The 21,952-nt window shown below is 46.0% G+C and overlaps 1 protein-coding gene and 1 long non-coding RNA gene across 2 annotated transcripts; one reads left to right on the top strand and one right to left on the bottom strand.

The window, feature by feature from the left end:
- Positions 1-348: 348 nt before the first annotated feature.
- LOC123584082 lies at positions 349-13,065 on the bottom strand. Its single transcript, XR_006705149.1, has 3 exons — positions 12,862-13,065; positions 9,106-9,269; positions 349-1,340 (listed from the first exon to the last, which is right to left on the bottom strand). It is a non-coding gene; the product is annotated as an uncharacterized LOC123584082 (long non-coding RNA).
- PROX2 (prospero homeobox 2) lies at positions 10,557-19,158 on the top strand. Its single transcript, XM_045451517.1, has 5 exons — positions 10,557-11,873; positions 13,017-13,028; positions 15,836-15,937; positions 16,965-17,159; positions 18,617-19,158. Exons 1-5 carry the CDS (start codon positions 10,557-10,559, stop codon positions 18,800-18,802), a joined length of 1,812 nt encoding a protein of 603 aa, XP_045307473.1. The 3' UTR covers positions 18,803-19,158.
- Positions 19,159-21,952: the final 2,794 nt, after the last annotated feature.

The following is a 21,952-nucleotide window of genomic DNA, read 5'->3' as shown; positions in this document are numbered from 1 at the left end:
TCGCTAGATAGAATGAGACATTGCAGCCACTTTGTGACCTTGGGCATGTCAGTTCACCTTGCTACGCTTCGGTTGCCTCATCCAACGCATGAAGATCTGAGGTTCCCTAGTACTGGTCTGTGATGTTTTCATTGGTTTTCTCTGCTGTCAGCCTAGAGCCTGCTTCAGATCCTCTGTCCCCCTCTCTCTTTCTGCCCCTCCCTCACTCTCTCGCTCTCTCTCTCTCGCAAAAATAAATTTTAAAAAAATTAAAAAAAAAGAAAAGACATTGTGAAGAGTTTTTTTTTTTTTTTTTTACAAAGCTAAACTTATTTGGGTATTATGCCCTTCCTCCTTTTTTTCTTAAAAAAAAAAAAAACAGGATGGTTAAGATTCTTTTATGAAATAAAAATGATGGTGGGTTGTAGTCTTATACACTTATTTTGGGGGGCTCTTACCTGCAAGTAAAATGTCAAGACCTCTCTGGCTGGTCCAATTTTTTGTTTGTTTTCCTTTTTATTAATGGTTGACATCGAAAAGTCTGGAAACCGTGCGCTGTGCCAGATGATCCCTGAGTCCCCTGCAGGGCTAAATAAAGTTCCAGGGCTGTGGGGCCTCCCAGACCCGTCCTAGAGGAATTAAGGAGTGCCTATTGTCAGTGCTGGAGACGGCAGGCACGATGATCTGGGAGACCGCACTGTGGTCAATTCCCTTTTACAGATGAAGAAACTGAGAGGAGAAAGAGCAAAGCTAACTTAGGTAAGAGCTAGTGAGTCTGATCCAGGTCTGACACCCAGTGGATCATCCTCACAGCCACCAATGACGCAGACCCACAGGGTTCTGACTTGGTTGTATTTATGCCTATGACGGGGTTGTGTAGACTGGGCTGTCACAATGACCTCCTCTACCCATTTCCACCATCAGCCAATGCAGGGAGAACTGCTCAGGGCTGGACCAGAGACGGATAGGGTCATTCCCAACCCATACCCGCATAGGGATGATTCAGGGGGCTCCCAGAGAATGAAACAGAGATGAGGTTGGACATGAAAACACCTTAGTAAAGTGTGAAAATGCTATATGACCTTGAAATGTGCCCCCACCCCCACCCCCCGAACAAGTTTACATTGACAGCTAAAGTTTGCTAGGCCTGGTAAGTACCTGGATGAGAGGCTGTTCAGGAATACTGTATCATATATAATGTGTGATCACAGCATGAATCCCGGTGGTGGACCCCGAGACCCTGTGACGTCTGCATGGGAGAGGCTGTTTCAGGATAAGGCTTTTCCTCCATGTTTCTCCAATCATCTTATTGGTGGTTATCTGCTAGGCACAAGGCTGGTCCCATTGGAATCCAGCAGGGTCTAGGAAATGAACAAAAGAAATTCTGCAAAGAGAAATGCTAAGTGTTCTCAACAAACACCTGGCAGAAACTTTAACAAGGAAATAACAATAAACCTTCTTTCACAAATCTGGATTTAGCGTCAGTGGCAGCCATGAGAATGAACTGGCATCTCTTGGACTTTGCGTGGTGCATTTTATCTAAGGCCCTCATAGTCTGCCTTGCTTTACTGATTGGTTCTCTGGTGGCCCTGCTGGAGTGTATCAGAGGCGTTCGCTGTTCCCTAAACGTGGGCACAGCACAGAAGGAAAGATACAGCCTGCACACTGCTGGTCTTACTTTAGCTGGCTCTGTGGGCTGCCCTTTCCCTCTGCCTCCTTGGGCAGAACTTTGGGAGATCTCAAGGGAGGTTTCTTGGAAGGGTATGGACTCTCATGGAGAAGGGCTTCCCTGCTACGAAGCGATCTGTGCGGCTGAAAATTCCACGGACGTTGGCTGTTTTTTCAGCCGGTACCCCCCCACCTCCACCCCGGCCTCTTACCACTTCAGACACACAGTTTCTTTCTTAGGCCTATTATTTACTTGAAATTCCACTTAACTCTTATTTTACGCTTCCTAGCTGTAAAATCCTACATAACTTTATAGTTATCTCACGAGCCCTGTGGTCTGTGCTCGTTTGTAGCTCAATTTGCTTCTCTAGTGGAGTTTTGTATGTCTGGTGTCCAGGAATGTATACCCAAGAAAGAGTCAATGAGAGAAAATCCAGGCTTTGTTCGTTTGTTTTGTTAGTTAATGTAATTAGATTTGTTAATTTTGTTAATTTTTAGAGCAGTTTTAGGTTTACAGCCAAACTGAGCAGGCAATACAGAAATTTCCCATACATCCCCTGTCCCCACACATGCATAGCCTTTCCCATAAAGGCAAGTTTTAAATTACCAAGGGCAGGGTGCCTGGGTGGCTCAGTCAGTTAAGCAACCGATTTCGGCTCAGGTCATTATCTCATGGCTTGTGGGGCTCATGGGTTTGAGCCTGGCATCGGGCTCTGTCCTGACAGCTCGGAGCCTGGAGCCTACTTTGGATTCTGTGTCTCCTTCTCTCTCTGCCCCTCCCCTACTCATGCTCTGTTTCTCTCTCAAAAATAAATAAACATTTAAAAAAATTAAATTAGCAAGGGCAAAGATTGCTTTTTTTAAATTACAAAGTGAAAACATACCCATTGAAAATACGGAAAATACCGAAAAGTAAAAAGAAAAAAATAGAGAAAAAAATTACCCATTAAAAAATTACAGTCCCATCATCTGTAAACAATTATTGCTAACATTTTAATATATTCCTTTCACATCTTTTTCCCTTTGTATTTTCAAAAGCATTTTTCTCTCTCCCTACTTACTATATACTATAAAATAATGTTCTATAAACTCTTCCTAAACATGATTTTTTGAAAAATGATTACATAATATAGCATCACATAGATAATACCATACTTTATATTTAATCAGTTTCTATCCTAATGCTGGGATGATCATTTTTGACATAAATCTGTGGGTATGGCATCATTTTCTTGATTTCACTTGTTAGACATAGAATCATTGACTCAAATGGTATAAACATGTTTAAGTTTCATAATACATAGCACATAAGTATTTCCTCCAATAGATGAGAAAAATAAGCCAGATTGCTGAGAATCAGAGGTTCAAATGTTGAAATAATATTTTCACCCACCATACTGGCAAAGATTTAAAAGGCTGGCAATGCCCAGTGTTGGTGAGGATGAGGGCATATGTGTTCTTTTATAGATATATTGGTAAGAAAGAAAATTGGCTATTTAGAAGTATATATACAAACAACGCATGAATACATCCTTATAAAATTTCAGTTAATACAGAAATATGCAGAGTAAAAATCAAAAGTTCTCCTTCAGTCTCTCAACTCCACTACCAATCAGTTGGTACATTCTGGAGGGCAGTTGAGAAATGAGTATAAAAGTTTGGGGTACCTGGGTGGCTCAGACGGTTAAGTGTCTGACTTTCGCTCAGGTCATGATCTCACGGTTCGTTCTGAGGCTTGCGTTGGGCTCTGTATGTTGGGCAGCCTGGAGCCTGCCTCAGATTCTGTGTCTCTCCCCTCTTGCGCTCTGTCTCTCTCTGTCTCTCTGTCTCTCTCTCTCTCTCTCTCTCTCAAAAATAAATAAACATTAAAAAAAAAATTTTTTTAAGTTAACACATGCCCAGTCTTTGATCCAGAATTTCTACTTCTAGAAATGTATTCTAAGGAAAATATAGTGTACGTTCTAAGAGATATAGACAAGACTGTTCATCCCAATATTATTCATAATAACAATAGCTAACACTTACCAGTAATTTATGATATGGCAGGAACTGGTCTAAAAATGGGTTAACTCATTGGATCCTTACAACAACCTTATAATAACAGCAGGTATTGTGGTTATTTCCCTGTTATTGATGAGAAAGCTGAGGTACAGAGAGGTCACAAAGCTAGTAAGTGGCCCTAGGGATTCAAATCGAGGCAGTCCGGCTCTGCAGTCCGCACTCTCCACCTCCATACTATCTTGTCTACATTGCTACACCAGTGACAACATAAGAAAAAAATCTGTCTAATCAAAAAGGAATTTGTCAAATAAATTATGATATATACATACAGTGGAATATCATCAGCTTTTACAATGTTGTTACAGATGGGTATTCATTAACATGAGAGACCAAAAAAAAAAAAAAAAAAGGAAGTTATAGGACTATGTATTTATAATTCCATTTCAAAAACTGATATAATTAGGGGAAATCATGTAAGTTTTCTGTACACAGAGAAAAAAGTGTGGAAAAAATGACAAGCACCAAAATGTTAACCGTGAATTTCCTTTTCTTTCTTTCTTCCCTTCTTTCTTTCTTTCTTTTTCTTTCTTTCTTTCTTTCTTTCTTTCTTTCTTTCTTTCTTTCTTTCTCTCTCTTTCTTTCTTTTCTTTCTTTCTTTCTTTCTTTTCTTTCTTTCTCTTTCTTTCTTTCTTTCTTTTCTTTCTTTTCTTTCTTTCCTTTCTTTTCTTTATTTCCTTTCTTTCTTTCTTTCTTTCTTTCTTTCTTTCTTTCTTTCTTTCTTTCTTTCTTTTCCTCTCAATACATTTCTATATTTGGGAAGTAAAATGACTCTTTATTGCTTTCATCATCTACAAAAAGCAGTAAAGCTATTTTTAAAGGGCTGTGGCAGTCGCTACTCTGTCTGTAAATGTGAGTGCGCTGCTAGTTGATTTTTAAACAGAAAGTGTTGCTGCTTCATATGCCACACCCCGGTGAAGGGCTCCGAGTGGCTTGCTGGCCCAGCACAGAGGTTTCCTGTTTCTCAGCTGCCCAGATGCAGAGTTTCCATGATTGTCCTACACAGATGGGCGTAAACATCTCCGGGTGTCCAACCGCAGTGGTGTTTGGCTAGATTTCTAGTTTCTGGCCTCAAGACATTCCCGCTGATTGTTGCTTCATTAAGCACACAGACTCCATATCTTACCCTAGTAGTTCTGCCTTCTGGAGCATACGGACTACATGGAACCTCAGAAACAATGTCTTAAATAACCCACAAGGGAGATTTGGTGACGTTGATGGTTCTATGCCCTATCTATCTATCTATCTATCTATCATCTATCTGTATTGATTTTGTTCCATTTAGATGCTAGAAAGATCTGAAATAATGTACCTCTAATGAAGAGATGAAAATCAGTCTAAATGAAGTGCATACAGAACAATTTATTCAACCGAGTCAGCAAGCATCTATTTGGTGACACTTGGCAATCAGGCACTACTTGGAGACACAAGGAGGGAGCTCACAGTCTAAAGGGGAAGATTGATTACTTCAGAGAGGGGGTGACATTTCAGTTGGATTTTGGAAAAGGAATAGGGGTGTATCGGGTAGAAAAAGGAGGGCAGGGCTTTCCGGGGAGAGGGAAGAGTAAGGAGTAAGGGCAGAGACCTGACACAGTGCCCAGGACAGCTCAGTGGCAATGGTGGGTATTGAGGACAGTGGCTCCAGAGGAGGGGAGGCAGCTGCACCTTATATTCAACAGGCAGCTAGCAAAGACCGATTCCACGGAGGGGCATAAGCAGACCCACGTTTTGGAAAATTAATGCCGATGCCAATGTCACTGAGGAAATGGAGACATCAAAAGGGAACTTGCACTCACTCTCGTCACTGGGGCACCCACCTGCCAGCACCTGTCCACGGACACTGCCTTCCTCCACCACCATGGATGAACCAAGGGTTCTCGTCTCTAAAATCGATCCCTTCCCATGTATGAAATCTTGCCCCCACCTTCCTACCTAAGGACCAGCTCCAGAAATTCTCCCCCTGTGGCCTACATTAACAAACTTTATCTTTTCTTAAAAATGTTTATTTTAGTTTTGAGAGAGAGAGAGAAAGAGAGTGCGCAAGCAGGGGAGGGGCAGAGAGAGAGGGAGACACAGAATCCGAACAGGCTCCAGGCTCTGAGCTGTCAGCACAGAGCCCGATGTGGGGCTCAGTCTCACGAGCCATGAGATCATGAGCTGAGCCGAAGTTGGCGCTTAACTCACTGAGCCACCCAGGCGCCCCAACAAACTTTATCTTTATACAGCATCATTGCCATTAACCTATAGATATACTGTTATTCTTTCTATCTTGAGAAACCCTCTCTTGACCCCATCTCTCCTTCCAGCCACCGTCCTATTTCTCTCCTCTCTGCAAAACTCCTTGAAAGAGGTGTCATAGTTAATGTCACCAATTCCTCCTCTTGTCCTCTGCCTTAAATCCACTCCAACCAGGCTTTTTCTCCCTGGGCTCCACTGAAACGGCTCTGATCAAGATCTTGAAAGCCTCTGTGTTACTAATAATTGCTGTGTGACCTGACCTCTCCCGGCTCCTAGAAACACGTTCTTCACTTGGCTCCCAGGAACTCACACACCCCTAGATTTCTTCCTATCTCACTGCTTGCTCCTTTTGCGCCCTTTATTTATTTAAAAAAATTTTTTAACGTTTATTTATTATTGAGAGACAGAGAGACACAGAGTGTGAGCAGGGGAGGGGGCGACACAGAATCCAAAGCAGGCTGAGCTGTCAGCACAGAGCCCGACGCGGGGCTCGAACCCACAAACTGCGAAATCATGACCTGAGCTGAAGGCGGTCGCTTAACCAACTAAGCCACCCAGGTGCCCCTCCTTTTGCTCCCTTTATTGATTCCCCTCTTACCCCAGGCTCTTCATGCTGCTATGTCCCAGGACTCAGATCTTGGCCCCCTTCTCCTCTCTGTCTACACTCACTCCTCGGAGCTCATCCATCTATATACCGACAGCCATCAACTTTCTATTTCTAGTCCAGATCTCTCTCCACTGACGCCCCAGGCTTATTTACCCCACTGCTTTGTCAATATCTTCATTTAGTTGTCTCATAATTGTCTCAGATTTAACATGCAAAACTGAGCTCCTGATATCTCTCACCAAACCTGTTCCTCTATGGTCCTTCTGACTCAGCTCGTGCCATTTCATCCTTCAACTCACTCAGGCCAAACACGTTGGAGTCATCATCAGCGATACTTTATTTCTCTTTGCGCTCCACATCCAGTCTGTTAGCAAATTCCACTGGCTCCACATTCAACATCTATACAGGATCTGATGCTTTGCTACCGTCCTGGTCCAAGACACCTCATCTCTGTGATTACCATCTAGGTCACTGCCTGGAGGCCTAGATGCCTAGAGCCTCCTAGGGCTGTTTCAACCCTTGCTCCCCCACCCCCGGCCTATTCTCCATCCAGTAAAGAATGATCCTTTTAAAACTAATCAGGTCATACTGCTTACAACCTTCCAGTGGCTCCTCATTTATCTCGGAGTGAGGGCTAATGTTTTCACGGTGGCCTTCCATTACTAACTTTGTATGTTATGCCATCTGGCTCCCCCTGCATGAATGTGAGCTCCACGTGGGCAGAGGATTTTGTCTGTTGCCAGCATTTGAGCCACGTTTGTTGAATGAATGAATGAATGAATGAATGAGTGTAGAAGGACCAGAGTGAGGAAAGGCTAGAAGCTGGGGGACCAGTCATGAGGTATTGGAATTGTCTAGGTAAAAAGTTGAAACCCTGAATCCAGAAACTGTAACGGGAAAGCAGTGGACTGTGGTTCAGAGCCATTTTTTGACCATAAGTGACCAGACCAAGTCAGTGGTCTGGGGAGGAGTCAGAGAGACTCCCAGCTTCCAGCTTAAACAAGATAGGTAGTGGGGTGCCTGGGTGGCTCAGTCGGTTAAGCGTCCGACTTCGGCTCAGGTCATGATCTCGCGGTCCGTGAGTTCGAGCCCCGCGTCGGGCTCTGTGCTGACAGCTCAGAGCCTGGGGCCTGCTTCGGATTCTGTGTCTCCCTCTCTCTCTGCCCCTCCCCCGTTCATGCTCTGTCTCTCTCTGTCCCAAAAATAAATAAACGTTGGAAAAACAAAACAAAACAAAACAAAACAAAACAAAACAAAACAAAACAAGATAGGTAGTGTGAGAGTTGAAGCAGAGGGGCAGTTACAGAGTTTGTGTTTGAAAATGTTGAATTGGGGCACCTGGCTGGCTCAGTCAGTTAAGGGTCTAACTTCAGCTCAGGTCATGATCTCGCGGTTTGTGAGTTCGAGCCCCGCGTCGGGCTCTGTGCTGACACAGCTCAGAGCCTGGAACCTGCTTCAGATTCTATGTCTCCTTCTCTCTCTGCCCCTCCCGCTCACACTCTTTCTCTCTCTCTCAAAAATAAATAAACGTTAAAAAAAAAAAAAGAAAATGTCGAATTTAAGCAGGAGATGTTCACTCAGCAATTAGGATAACCATAACCAATCCCCTCTTCTTTTTGGAAGGTACTTAACTGAAAAAATACACAGCTTGTATTATGGTGAGTTTCTGTGGTTCAAATATCAATTCTGCCAGTTCAGTGGTCATCATTAGTTAGAAAACAGCCGGCGGAAGCTTAATGAGTGATCCAGTTATGCTTAGCAGATGGTAAGAGCTAATGTAAAAATAACTTTTCCTATTATACAAATAATATATATTCCGCGTCAAATGATCACAGGAAGTTAAAAAATGTTTCTCTCTCCAAGAGGTGGTAAACCATCCAAACAGTTGGGATACATTTTTAAAGTTAACATGAATTAGGCAAGTTATCTGTTTTGTTTTAGTAATTTGTAAGTGTCTTACTCAAGGCAAAATCCTTCTACGTACTCTGACCCACGAACCTGGCTTTCTTCCAGTGGCATTTTCCTTGTGACGGACTGGAGCCACCGCCACCTCCCACCCTCGGCCCCAGGCACCAGGAGGGACATTGCTCAGGGCGAGCTTGTGCCAGCTGTGTCTGCTGGTGGTCTGGCAGCTCCGGGTGGAGGCTGTGTCCACATCCACATCCAGCGGCTACAGAAGAGCCACGTTTCGCCCCAGGTAGAGAATTCCAGGTAAATTTTAGATCAAAAGTAGGACGAAGCTAGTGGACCCTTTCCTGAAAGGACTTACGCCAGAGAAGCAAAAGGACGGGGCGCCTGGGTGGCTCCGTCAGTTGAGCGTCCGACTTCGGCTCAGGTCATGATCTCGCAGTTCGTGGGTTCGAGCCCCACGTTGGGCTCTGTGCTGACAGCTCAGAGCCTGGAGCCTGCTTCACGTTCTGTGTCTCCCTCTCTCTCTGCCCCTTCCCTGCTCATGCTCTGTCTCTCTCTGTCTCAAAAATAAATAAACATTAAAAAAAAAAAAAAAGAGAAGCAAAAGGATAGTGGGAATTTGTAGAGGAGAAACATGAATGTACCTCTTTGAGGAAAGGAAGCATCCCCTTGGCAGACAGAGGAGTCAGTCTCTTATACGGGTCATTCCATCCGCAGGGAGGCAGCTGAAGTGTGGTTGTGTCAAAGGATTTGGAATCTCAGTAACTGAGACCCACTCTGCGGCCTCACTGACCCTTGGTTTCCTCATCTGTAAAACGGGAGAATTACACTGATTCTCAAGTTTGGTGTGAGGTGCAATGAGGTAACGTGTGAATGTTTTGTAAACTTGAAGGGCCTTAAACTTGCCATCTGAGGCCTCCTAAAGTACAGTGTATTTTGATACTTTGTGGGGGAAAAATAGCTTTAGGCAGCCTTTTCTAAACTAGCTGCCTCCTTCTTCCCACACCCTCATCCCAATTTACAACCCCTTATTGTGCTTTTTCTTCCTAGCAGATATCACGACGACCTGAAAATATACTTGTTCGTTCTCTCTCCCCGGGGGAGACGGCCAGCTCCATGAGAGCAGGATTCTGCTGGTCTTGTCCTCCACGGTCGCTCCAAGTGCTCAGAAGGCAGCCTGATTCACAGTAGGAGCTAAGGAAATAGTTGTTGAATGTGAGCAATGAAACACCTGATCTGATTCTTCCAGGAACAGGACAGTGTAGTGGTCAAACAGCTGGTTCTCAAACTTCCGGTTTGCTTGTTTCAAATGCAGGTTCTCCCCTGCCCCCCAGGATGGAGGGATTCTGATTTTGCAGGGCTGGTGAGGGCTACTGAATTTGCTATTTTTAACAAGTGCCCTGGGTGATTCTGATGTGGCAGGCACTAAGAAGGTTACTCTGAATCAGACAGATCTTGTTCTGACTCCAGCCTGCCACTGACTAGTTGTGTGACCTTCCGGAGGTAACTTAACCTCTCTGGGCCTATTTCCGTAAGTGAGAATGACAGCGTTCTCAGGGATTTGTGACGAGAATTAAATTAGGTCATAGATGTAAAGTTCTTGGCATAATGCCAGTTGTGCAGTTAGCTGCTGCTATTACCTTTATTATAATTCTATCATAATTATGCCCTAGCAAGACAATTCCTCCCTGAAGGATCCCTCTTGGGAATCTCCTCAGAGTAGGGTCCCGCCCAGCAGCACAGTATCTCATGGGAGCTGGTGAGAGATCCAGAATCTCTGCCCCGGCCCCGACCTGCTAAATCTGGATCTTCATTTTAACAAGATCCCTAGGTTATTTGCGCACGCAAGTTTGAAAAGCACTGCTCAAAATCACATATACTGTTTTCTCCCTGTCTCTAATTCAGAGTCTACTCAGATTTGTGAGTTCTGGCATATCAGGGTCTGAATCCTTGACAGCTGCTTCTCATCCTTCTGAGTGTGGAGGAGGAACCCCCAGCTCCCTCGAGGTACCCCTCTCGTTGAGGACATCGGGAGAAAGAATTCCCTCACAGCGCCACAACCGACCTTCTGAGCAAGAGCCTTGTGAGCCAGGGGATGGATCCAAACTCTGGCTTGCTTTCTCCTCTGTCCCGAGCCTGTTCCCACCTGGCAGAACCCTGTATGGAAGGTGAAAGAAGCCCAGCCCCCCGAGAGCAAGGCAGAGACCCCCACTTTCCCTGGAGCCCTGTCCCCAGCTCTAGCTTTGCTGACCCTGACTGGTTTTGCGATGAGAACATCCAGGCAAAGAGGGCCAGAGTGGAGACCATTGTCCAAGGCATGTGCCTCTCTCTTAATGCTCTGGTGCCAGGCAATGCCCAAGCCAGGGACAGTCCGTATTGCCCAGAGAAGGCCCAGGAGCGGAAGAGGAAGCAGAGCCTTCCCACGCAGCAAGGCCCTCTGAAGCCGGGCCCTGTCGGAGACCATGGCAGCAGGAAAGGGGGCCCTCGGGTAAGAGAACAGCTCTATCAGCTGAAGCAACAGCTAAGGCATTTGCAAAAGCACATCTTGCAGGCTGCTGAGCCCAGGGACGCAGCTCAGGACCCAGGAGGCTCTGAGATGGACAAGGGCCCTCTAAGCGTAAAGCAGAGGAAGGGCTATGGATCTAGGCCCTGGGCTATGGACAGTGATCACCACCATCAGGGTTCCCGTGGGGACCTCTCCCGGAAAGAAAAACACAGAGCGTCTGAAGTCGAATACCAGTCTGAGGAGCCCAGGTTCCTTCCTTGTGGAGCACAGGATTTGCTGGAGATTCTGAGGAAAGAATTGACCGGGGCCGTGTCCCAAGCTGTGGACTCAGTATTACAAAAGGTACTCTTGGATCCACCGGGCCACCTGACCCAGCTGGGTAGAAGCTTCCAGGGGCTTGTGCCAGAGGGTAGCAGTGAGCCCTCGCCTCCTGAGAGAGGTATCTGTAAAGATCTGTTTCCTTTTGCCACCTTGCCCAGGAGGGCCCAGCCACAGACTGGGGTCCTGTTGCAAAACTTATCATTGGCCACCCCTCTAGATCCTCCTAGGTACCCTGTCTCTTCAAGAATGATCCCCAGACCCTATCAGGGTCGGCCAGCAAACTGTCCTCTGACTGTGCCTTCCCACATCCAGGAAAATCAGATTCTTAGCCAGCTACTGAGTCATGGACGCAGTGACCACTGGGATAGCAGTCTTCCCCAAGACTCATCTTCCCAAAGTCACTCCTCCCCAGACTCTGCCCTGCGACCTTGGGGAGCAGTCAAATTGCGACCGTCGGTTCTGAGCCAACAGCAGTACCCCTTGCCCTTCACTTCCCCCGGTTTGGAAAGACTGCCCCTTCTTCCCTCGGTGAAGGTGGAACAGGGCGGCCTGCAGTGTGCCCCGGATGTGCTTCCATTTTCTTCAGTCCACATATCCTTTACTAGTAACTGAGGTTCTCAGTGCCACAGCTCAGAGAAATGGGAAATCTGGAAGATGAAGGGAGGTGGGGACAAATAACTCCATGGCGTTTAAATAGCTTTGCTTCCCTGGCGGCCTTCTTACTGTAGCTTCCAGGCCTTCCTTCCCTGGGGCTCATAGTTTTTAGGTTCTGAGAAAGTGGTAGCCACATTTTGGGATTTAAGGATGCTGGGAAGATTCATTCACTTTCTTCTGGGACACATTGGATTCTACCACTACTGACTCTTTCCTTTGGGTCTAAAAGAGTTTTGTTTTTAAACTCAAATGGGCTTCCAAAATATGGGCTTCCTTCTATGGAAGGAAAAACCCCATAATTTGGTTGTCAGTGGCCTGTACAGCTAAACAGAGTGAGGGAATGACCTCATCTGAAGCATGGCTCCCCCAATCCCTTGGCTGCACAGGCAGAAAAGCCTGCATTGTCTAGGTAATTCACAGGGAAGCTATGAGGGACTAGAAACTTCTGAGGCAGATGGAAAAGGGGATGCTTTCCTGAGGGACTAGACCCACGAGGCAGCTGGAAGGGGTAAGAAGCCTTTAGTTTAAGGAACAGCTTCTAAGCTGCAGCTGAGAGAACCAGAGCTTGGGGGCTGGGCATGTAGAGGGAAGGGGGGCCCCTGAGGGGAGGACTGAGGGGCCCAGGCTGGGCTGTAGGGGTCTGGGTCTTATTGCAAAAACTTTGCAACCCTTAGGCAGACTCCACTCTTTCAAATAGTGTTGCCCAGAGTAACCCTCCCTCAGGATATTAATAGTTGTTAAATTAGGAAGAAAGCAGCTTGGGTAAATAGTAGGTTATTTCTGCCGGTTACTTAAATACTGATTATTAAACACTGGTTATTTCTACTACTGGGTAGTTCGTGGGACTTCTTAGAGGCTTTAACATGCTGATGTCCTATGTGAAGCTCTAAGAGGAGAATGTATGCAGCCTCAGACTCACATGACCAAAGATCCTCTTCCAGCAAGCATCTCGTGGGAGTGAAGTTCCTGACGACATTATTTTGGATGTTGCATTTTTAGTGAGCTGAGCCCAACACGGCTGCTTCTCATAAGCGGACTGTAATTCGGCCTCCAGAGGTCAACGCATCTGTGGAGCTGCATATCCAGGCGTGAATGGTTGTGTCCTCTTGGCAGAGGGCGCGGGGGTGGGGGGGTGGGGAGGGCTGGGGGGGGGGGGTAGGTGGATTGTGTTAATGGCCGCAGGATGGGGTGGGACCAGCTCACTGCCACAAGAGGGTGGGCTCTTGTGTCCTAAATGCCACGAGCGCCCTCTGCCTGTCACGGGTGTTGGAAACACCCCTAATGCTTGGGCACCGCTGCGTGCTTCCCAGGCAGGCCAGACCGACTATAAAACCAAGGCTAAGAACACCTCACCGGCCACTGCTGCCTCTTCAGGCAGTAGGAAATCTTCTTGGAGGTGTAGAGATTGCCAGGAAATCGCCCCGGCTGACAGAGGCTACCTGTCTGGGCCTTTGGTAAGAGGCCACTGGTTAAGACTCCCTGTTAAAGTCAGGCGGTGGCGGAAGAGCCTGAAGGACTCCGAGCCCAAAGGTTCTCTGCTGTACTTCCCTTGGCAGGGGCATGCTGGTATTTCTGGGGGCACCTACTGCGTGCCTAGCCCCGCTCTGTAAAATGAGGAGTGGACTCAGAGTCTGGGGAGGCTGGGGAGGCCATCGACCGGGCCTGGCTGCATGGAAAGATTTGGGGCTCCCAGGCAGCTTCCTGGTTCCCCAACTGTCCCCTCATCCCTGTTGCCTATGTTCCAGCATTAGAGATGTGTTCCTGTCGGCCGGGAAAGCCACCGAGCGCCAGCACCCATTCATATTCCCACAACAACCCACGAGACAGGTAGAGCGGGAGTGATGAGACAGTAGGGGGCAGCGTTTGCTGCGCCCGTTCCCTGAGGTCGGCCAACAGTTCACAAGTGAGGGTCCACCGGCACTTAGCCACCATTCTGAAACTCCGAGCTCTGAACATCCCTGTGATTTCTCTCCCCTAAGGTGGATGGGAACATGTTTGGTGGCAAAACCCGACCTGCACTGGTTGGAGGCTATTTATAGACTATCCCACTTAGTGTAAATAGTCCTCCAATTTGCCGTGGCAATGTTAACGTATTGGATTGCAGACTGCTGCCACAGCCCCTGCTCTGGCCGTTAACTGACGTATGGTCTATGCACCATATTACCGTTGTAAAATAGTAACTTCTGAAATCCGAACCCCATTTGGCCCGGCGTTTTGGATAAGAGGTTGTGGGCCTGTGTTACGTCACAATCCTCAAGCGGCCACTCTAGATCAGGTATCTGGGAGGCGGGGACAGAGAAGCAAACTAACTTGCCCAAGGTCACAAGACAGACACATGCAGAGCCAGGATTCAAACCCAAGCACAAGTTTTAACTACTATACTCACATTTTAGAAATGAGGCCCGGAGAAGATAAGTGGCTTGCTCAAGATCACACAGCTAATAATAGGTGGCGAAATCAGTATCTGAAACTGGGTCTTTGGACTCTTAAATCCAGGATTCTTTCCACAGCATTTATAAGCCTTTAAGAAGGATAAGAAGTTGGTCCAGTGAGGCAAGGGCAGGGGTCTTCTGGGCAGCAGCCTGGATGCCAGGGCCAGTTGTAACTGAAAATCAGTTGGTTTAGTCTCCTTTGGCTAAAACTGGCATGTCCTACTGAGAAGCCTTAATCGTCCTAAAGGTACAGGTGTCCGACCTGAGCGCCAAGGTTACTCTGTATAATGCTTCTCACCCAGCCCCAGGACTGTCCCTGGGAATGCTATGTGTTCTCGTGCAAGAACCTTTATTTCCTTCCCATGCTGGTCCCAGGCAGTCACAACACAGCTCCCTTCTCTTGTTAGAGGGGAAGCAATCTGTTCTCAGAGTGACGTATGGGTTGGAATATCATTTCCATATTTCTGTACGGATTAAGGCTGACCATATAATCACTCATTCATTCCTTCATCCAACCAACATTTATTGAGCACCTACTATGTTCCTAGCACTGGGCTAGGCATGTGGAATACAAAGATGAAAAGATAAGGTCCTTGCCCTCAAGGAGCTCACAGTCTAAATGGGGAGACAAACATGCAGTAAAAATTCCAGGGAGGTCATTGCTACAACAGAGGTTTGTACAAAAAGCCTCGATAGCCCAGGGTAAGGAAGGCCTCATTCAGCAAGGAAATATTTCACAGAGGAAGGGTGTCTGGGCTGAACTGGGAAGGGTGAGGGAAGCTCTGCCAGGCAAATGAGGAGCAGACACAGCCGAGAAGTTCAAGCTTCCTGAGCTGGAGCCAACTGTGCTCTTGTACTCAGGCAGGTTAGGTGTTTATTGGCTTAAACACTGCAAAGGGAGCTCTGAGAATAGAATGGGGACCATCTAGTGGGCTTGTCTCATTTTACAGATGAAGAAACTGAGGCCCAGAGGGGGAATGAAATCTCTATGTGGGGCTTTGAAATCTGGGACAGACCTGCCATCTTTCCCCATCCTGTTCTGAAAGCACACACACAAAGTACAACAAACTGTATTTGATATCATAAAGGCTGTAGAACTTTCACACATCAAAATGTTTTTTTAAATTCTGCAAATTTACTGTACATATATGGTATTGAGCATCTGGAAAGCAAAAGCTTTTTTCTTAGTTTTTAAGTAAGCTCTAGGTCCAGTGTGGGACTTGAATTCACAACCCCAAGATCAAGAGTCACTGGTTTTACCAACTGATCCGGCCAGGCGCCCTAAGAAAGAGCTTATCTGATCAGACAGAAGAATGGAACTAATACACCATTCGCCCAGAAAAAATGAAACAAAAGAAAAAAAGAAACCGTCAGGAACAGGACAAGTCATTATTTGGATTAACTGATAAAAATCACGTGATAAATCGGTGTTAGTTTTCCTTGACGCTGAGATAAATCCAGGAGGGCCTAAATCCTGGTCACTTGAAGAAGGCCAAACTCCTGTTTTTCTTCACACGCTACCCCAGCTCCAACCTGCTGAAGGCTTATTTCCCTGATGTCCAGGTAAAGTCATTCTTCACCTCTGAAAGCCTCTGCAAAACTCCCAAGAGGGAATGGTTTTGCCCAGTGGGAGGCAAGTCCTAGGTCATCTTATGTGCACCTCAGGTCCCCTTCATGTTGCTGATGGGATCGGTACAATTTCCAGTTCTGGGCTGAGACTCTGTATGAATAACTTTGGGCCACAAAGGTTGGGTATCTGAATTTTAAGCTTTTGACCTGTAGATATACAAACCCATGGGGAGGAAGGGTGGAGGGGAGAGAGAAACATTAGTAAATGGCATTTTTGGCCTGGTGTTTTATCTCTGCTGGGGAAGACTATGAAAAAGATAGAATACGTAAAAGGTTGGACATTGTCACATTTATATTCAAATTGCTGTATTTCAACACTGAATGAAGGTATGTAGACATCAAGCATGATGATAAGGAAAATCAAGCTCTGACAGCTGGAACCAGACTATGCCTGTTCCCTTACCCTGGGTGTTGGGAGAGGGCAGCTAATACTTTGAATCTACTTCTTTGTGTTTTCCAGATTTTTCCCTCATATTCGGTTGCTTGGTTGACTCCTGCACCAAGCTCTGATTTCGATTCATTCTGCAACTCCAAGGTTGCAATGGCCTGCTCTCTGCTCTATACCCTTATCCCTTCCTTTTGCCCTTGACTCGGCAGAGAGCTCTGGGGCTGCTGTGCCACCTGCCCAGGTGCAGCAGAAGCTGGTACCACACTGGCTTTGACCCGAAACCCTCCCAAAGTCACAGTAGACACCATGGAAATCTTTTCATGGGTAAAAAAGTCATAAATATAGTACATCAAAACAGTATTTTCTAATCGGCATTATAGCTAATTCGGATTTTTCTGTGTACAAGTGAAAAGGCTAGGAAAACGGCTGTGACTTCTTTTTTTAAAGAAAGCCCTTTCTCATGGTGGCTGAAGCCATCCTTATTAAGCCCTATGTTGAAATGGAGGCTGAGAGTTCTGGCTCTGAGCACCTCATGGCAAACATCCGACCTGATGGGCCCTGTTGTTTGTACAGTTCAACCGCTGCATTACCTCCCAGATGATCAAGTGGTTCAGCAACTTTCGTGAGTTTTATTACATCCAAATGGAAAAATTTGCCCGGCAAGCGATTTCAGATGGTGTCACAAATCCCAAAACGCTGGTGGTACTCCGAGACTCAGAACTTTTTCGAGCTCTCAATATGCACTATAACAAAGGAAATGACTTTGAGGTAAGGAAAATCAAGCTCTGACAGTTGGAACCAGACTATGGGTCCCTTGAGGTCTGATGAGTGCCTTCCCTTTGTGATTGAGTTTTCGAGAAGACCTCCTTCCGTGTCTGTCTGCAAATCACCGAGAGCCAGGGCAGCCTAGGGCCAATCTCTGTATCACCCACACAGATGAGATTCAACATCTTTTAGGCAACAGGTAGATATCACAAGCTGAATGTACAGCCAGTTTTCATCTGAAACGGAAGCAGAAGCCAGCCGGGTGTCGTGCCATTTGAGAGTTAATACTCTGTAATTACAACTGGCCGTAACTTGCGGAACTTCTCCCCGTAGTGTCAGGAGGCATCCGACTACATGCTACGCTGTTGCCGCACCCAGACTTGGCCTCCGTTATCTTTACAACAATTTTTGGTCATTTCATCATTTTGTTCTTTATTCTCACTTGATCAGTTTTATTTGTGGGCCTTTCACGACAAGTCACCTCAGATCCTCTCTCTCTCTGGAAATAATGAATAAGCAGTACTCCAGCTTCTGGGTCCTTTGGGGACCTCTGTGAAGGCACACTGGTGGCACCTTAGAGGGTAAGGTGTAAAGGGTGAGCAGTGGCCTAGATGTCACCGGTGAGTACTCCTAATCTAGACACGCATTTCCTTGTGTGCGGCGAACAGCTCTGCTGGGCTGCCATTCTGTTCTGCAGGTCACGGACCACCCTTCCCTCGCCTTACCCCTCTCACGTGACTCTGATACTTCCAACAAAGGGGAGGAACGCTGGCATCCATCAGACGTTCTGTCAGAACCTGAGCCTCCTTTCTGAGGCTCATGGGGTCAGGGTGTGTGGACAGGGTGGTGCTGCCACATCTTTGCGTGTGGGGTGGCCATCTGGCATGTGGTGGTGGCAAGCCCTGGGCCAGACTGGGTTTGGAGGACTTGTGGGACTCCCCATCATTTACGATGCCAGTCTGTGTCAGGGCCTGGGACACACTGAGTCCCCCTCAACCTGCTGCTTGGCTTGGGAAGCAGGAATGGTTCCAAGTCTTTTGGATACAACCCCAAAGGATGGTGGGATGAGGAAAACAGTTGTAAACTTGGGCGCATGCCTTTCCACAATAGGCACTAAGGAAGAGAATACTAAAAACCTGCATTGAACCACAGATTTAATTTCGATCAGAGTCCGTTTCTCATTTACTGAAAACGCACCATTAGTAGAATCAGCTTCTCCTCCATAAGGAGTGTCCCTAATATACTTTTTCCCAGGGCTGTCTCATGGGTACCATCGTTTTAAAGTTTGTATTTGATGAGAGAGCAGGGGATTCTGAGGGCTGCAGAAGTCGAGGGCCGGGAGAGCAGGGATGCTCTTATCAGCCCACCACCCCAGGAACAGGCAGCACTGAGATCTGCATGGTGTCGGTGCTTCAGAGCCTCATGTCTTTTCTTTCTTGTGGGTCTCTTTGGGAATGCAGGTCCCGGATTGCTTCTTGGAAATCGCCAGCTTGACGTTACAGGAGTTCTTCAGGGCTGTCTCCGCAGGGAAAGACTCAGATCCTTCCTGGAAGAAACCCATTTATAAAATTATTTCGAAACTGGACAGTGACATCCCAGAGATATTCAAATCTTCCAGCTACCCCCAGGAGCTGTTTCGGAATTAAGATCTCATAAAGTGAGGTGCAACTGATCAGGTCTTCCTGGGTTTGTCTTAAATGGCAGTCAGTACAGCTGTAGTCATATAAAAAGGGCATAGGGAGAACCCCCCCCCCCATAGGCACTAGTACCATTTCTGATCATTTATTTCCCTTTTCAGAATCATCAGAGGTTTAATCTCAACTATAAAATATATCAACCACATGTAACGGCATGTTGGTAGCATACTGTAAAAGGAACACAACAGTTTGGAAGCAGAACTTAAATCTCCACTTCACTGTTTCTGGGTGTTGTGACCCTGGGAACTTGCTGGGATCACTGCGTCTGTAAAACCAGATTGTGAGGATTAAAAGATAGTAAGTCCTGAAGTACTCTGTGAAATGTTACTCACTACACAAAGACTAGTGTTTCCCCCAACTTGGCTTTCAGATAAAGTTACCTTTTGTGGGGTTTTTACAAATTGCTGGTTTTAGTTACCTATTTATCGAGCTCCACTTGTTTGCTAGACACTTTCAAATACATTAGCTTTAAGCTTTTCACCCTGAAAAGTAGATATTAGCTTCATTTGAAAAACAACCACACCCAAGCTTTGGAGCTGTGAGGTAACTTGCCAAAGTAGAAGGTAGGGCATTTGGGGTGGCGGGGACAGTCAGGAGTATGGAGGAACCCAAGCCCTTCCGAAGCCAGACTGCATGCTGGACCACCTCATGCTGCTCTGTGGTTGCAAACAGACTACCATGGCCAGGAAGTATCCAGCACTGCTGGGACGCTGTCATCTGACAAGCCCTGCCCAGCACTCAGGAGTGCTTCATCACCCAGGATTTCCAGGCGCATTCTAGCATGCCCAACGCAAACTTTCTGTAGGACGTGAGTGTTGCTGTTCATTCATTCATCTGCTGGGAGTTTATCAGCAGGACAGCCCAACTAGTCTCTAGCTGACCAGTGCAACTGATGCCCAGCCTCTTACGTGCAGAAGAAACTGAACTTCAGACTTGGAAGCTTAGAAAGGGCCTTAGGAGATATCTGGCCCACCCAGCTTAAATTAGGAAGGAGGGAACTGAGGTCCAGATAGGATATCTGCACAGCCTGTGCATAGTCTCACAGACAATGAATGGCATAAATCGGGGTGAAACACAGCATCACACACAGAAACAGAAATTCTCCCACTCCATAAGGAAAGTACAGGCCATGGTCAATCTTTCACAGACTCAGGAGTTCACGAAATCAATGCCCCGCCCCCCCCCGACCCCCACACACTGGCCCAATACAAATTGTGACGCACTCTGAGTATACAGGCGAGACATGTGCAAAGCTGAGTAACTGCATCTGTCCTGTGAGCTAGTCAGAGCCAAGTCTTTGTAAAGGTGTGTGAGCTGGGGTGGGGTGTCCTACAGAGTTCAGGCTCTGTCATTCCGAATAAGGGATGTCTGTGACTTCATTAGCTTCCTTGTTTCCCATCTACATAAAACAAGTTTCTATATTCAACTACCCCACTTCCTTGACTTTTTGGGTGGGCTGGATCAGAGGAGATAAAATCCCTAAACTATTGCTAGATGTATCAACAAAAAAAGGTACGAATAAAGAACTTTCTTTTGAATTTTCCCTTACTTCAAACAGCTGAGAGGAAAAACAAAACAGAAGTACTCAGCCCAAACTAATCTTCAGGTTGCTTTAAGGTTATTCGTAAGTGCCCTTTGATATATCCAGTTGCACTCAGATGATCTTTGCCATATTTTCTCCCAGAATTTTCCCTTCAAAAATGAAGGAGTCTGCCAAATTTAAGTTTTAAGAGTAGGCAAGCATGGAGTATCTTGAGCAGGAACAGTTATCTGTGTTTGGAGACGGCAGAAGAACCCACTTCAATAACTATTGAAGATATTCATGAGAAACAATTCCAAGTTCACGTGATTGTCTGATATGGAGCTGCCATTTTCTGTCCCAAACCTGAAATTCATCAGCGTGTGTTTTAAAGATTTAGCCACGCCACATCCAGGGCAGTGAACCTTGTCCCAGGGACCAATTAGATGAAATGTACATGCTCAAATTGAAAACATTTGTGTACTACAGTCCTTCCAGAAGTGTTCTCTAACCACTGACCTAAACACAGAAGAATGTATAAATATACATGCCTGCCAACATAAGAATTCTATCTTTGTTATGTTTTTCTGTTTCTACCAAGTATCTCTCTTTCTCTGTTGGGAATACATTCTGAGCCGGTTATTAAGTTCTTTTAGCTGTCATAACATTGCTAAAGATCTGGCCATTCTTTCCATTAAGGTATATGTGGGTACTGTTCTCCCCCAAATTAGACATTTTCAGAGTCTTTCAATGGTAGACATATTTTTATGTCTAATGAGCTAGTCTAATTTCATGGGTAGACAGTAGGACATGGACTGTGGTTTATGAGTTTGGCACCACTGGGGAGTTAATGCCCTATTAATGATTACAAGTAGGCAGTTAGTTGGCATTGCATGCAGGAAAAGGTTCACTAGGAACCCTATTTCAAACATGGCTTCAAAGAGGTACACCCAGCTCCAAACCAGATTTGCACAGTGAGGAGGACAAAGGCACCACCCAGGCATATTGATGGTGCCTGAACTGTTTCCTTTGCATCCAAGGAAGAGCAAAGCATATGGGGTGGAGGTAACAAAGCAATCTTTAATAAGGTTCTGCACCTCAGCCCCATTACTACATGGAGATCTATAGGTCTTTGTTTTCAGTAACAAAATACAGAATCATCAGGAAAAAAAATCTAAAACAAGACATCTCTTGTATAACTTTTACATATGCCTTTAGAAAATATTTTTTAAGTTTACTCCTTTTGAGAGAGAGTGAGAGAGAGGGGGGAGGGGCAGAGAGAGAGGGAAAGAGAATCCCAAGCAGGCTCTGTGCTCAGTGGGGAGCCTGACACAGGGCTCGATCTCACAAACCTGAGCTGAAACCAAGAGTTGGACACTTGACTGTGCTACCCAGGCGCTGCTAGAAAATTTTTTTTTAAAAATCCTTATAAAAGTAGCTAAAATTTTGGTAAGCAGTTTCCTGGATGATATAATCTAAATTTTCATAATCTTTGATTCTGATTCTTTTCTTTGTATTTTCAACTTTTTGCTCTGTAAAGTAGATCAATTTTATGATGTACGCATTCAGAACAAAATAGA

Source organism: Leopardus geoffroyi, chromosome B3, assembly GCF_018350155.1.
Source record: "Leopardus geoffroyi isolate Oge1 chromosome B3, O.geoffroyi_Oge1_pat1.0, whole genome shotgun sequence".
NCBI lineage: Eukaryota > Metazoa > Chordata > Mammalia > Carnivora > Felidae > Leopardus > Leopardus geoffroyi.
Note: the sequence above shows the minus strand (reverse complement) of the source record. Positions and strands in the feature narration are given on the sequence as shown.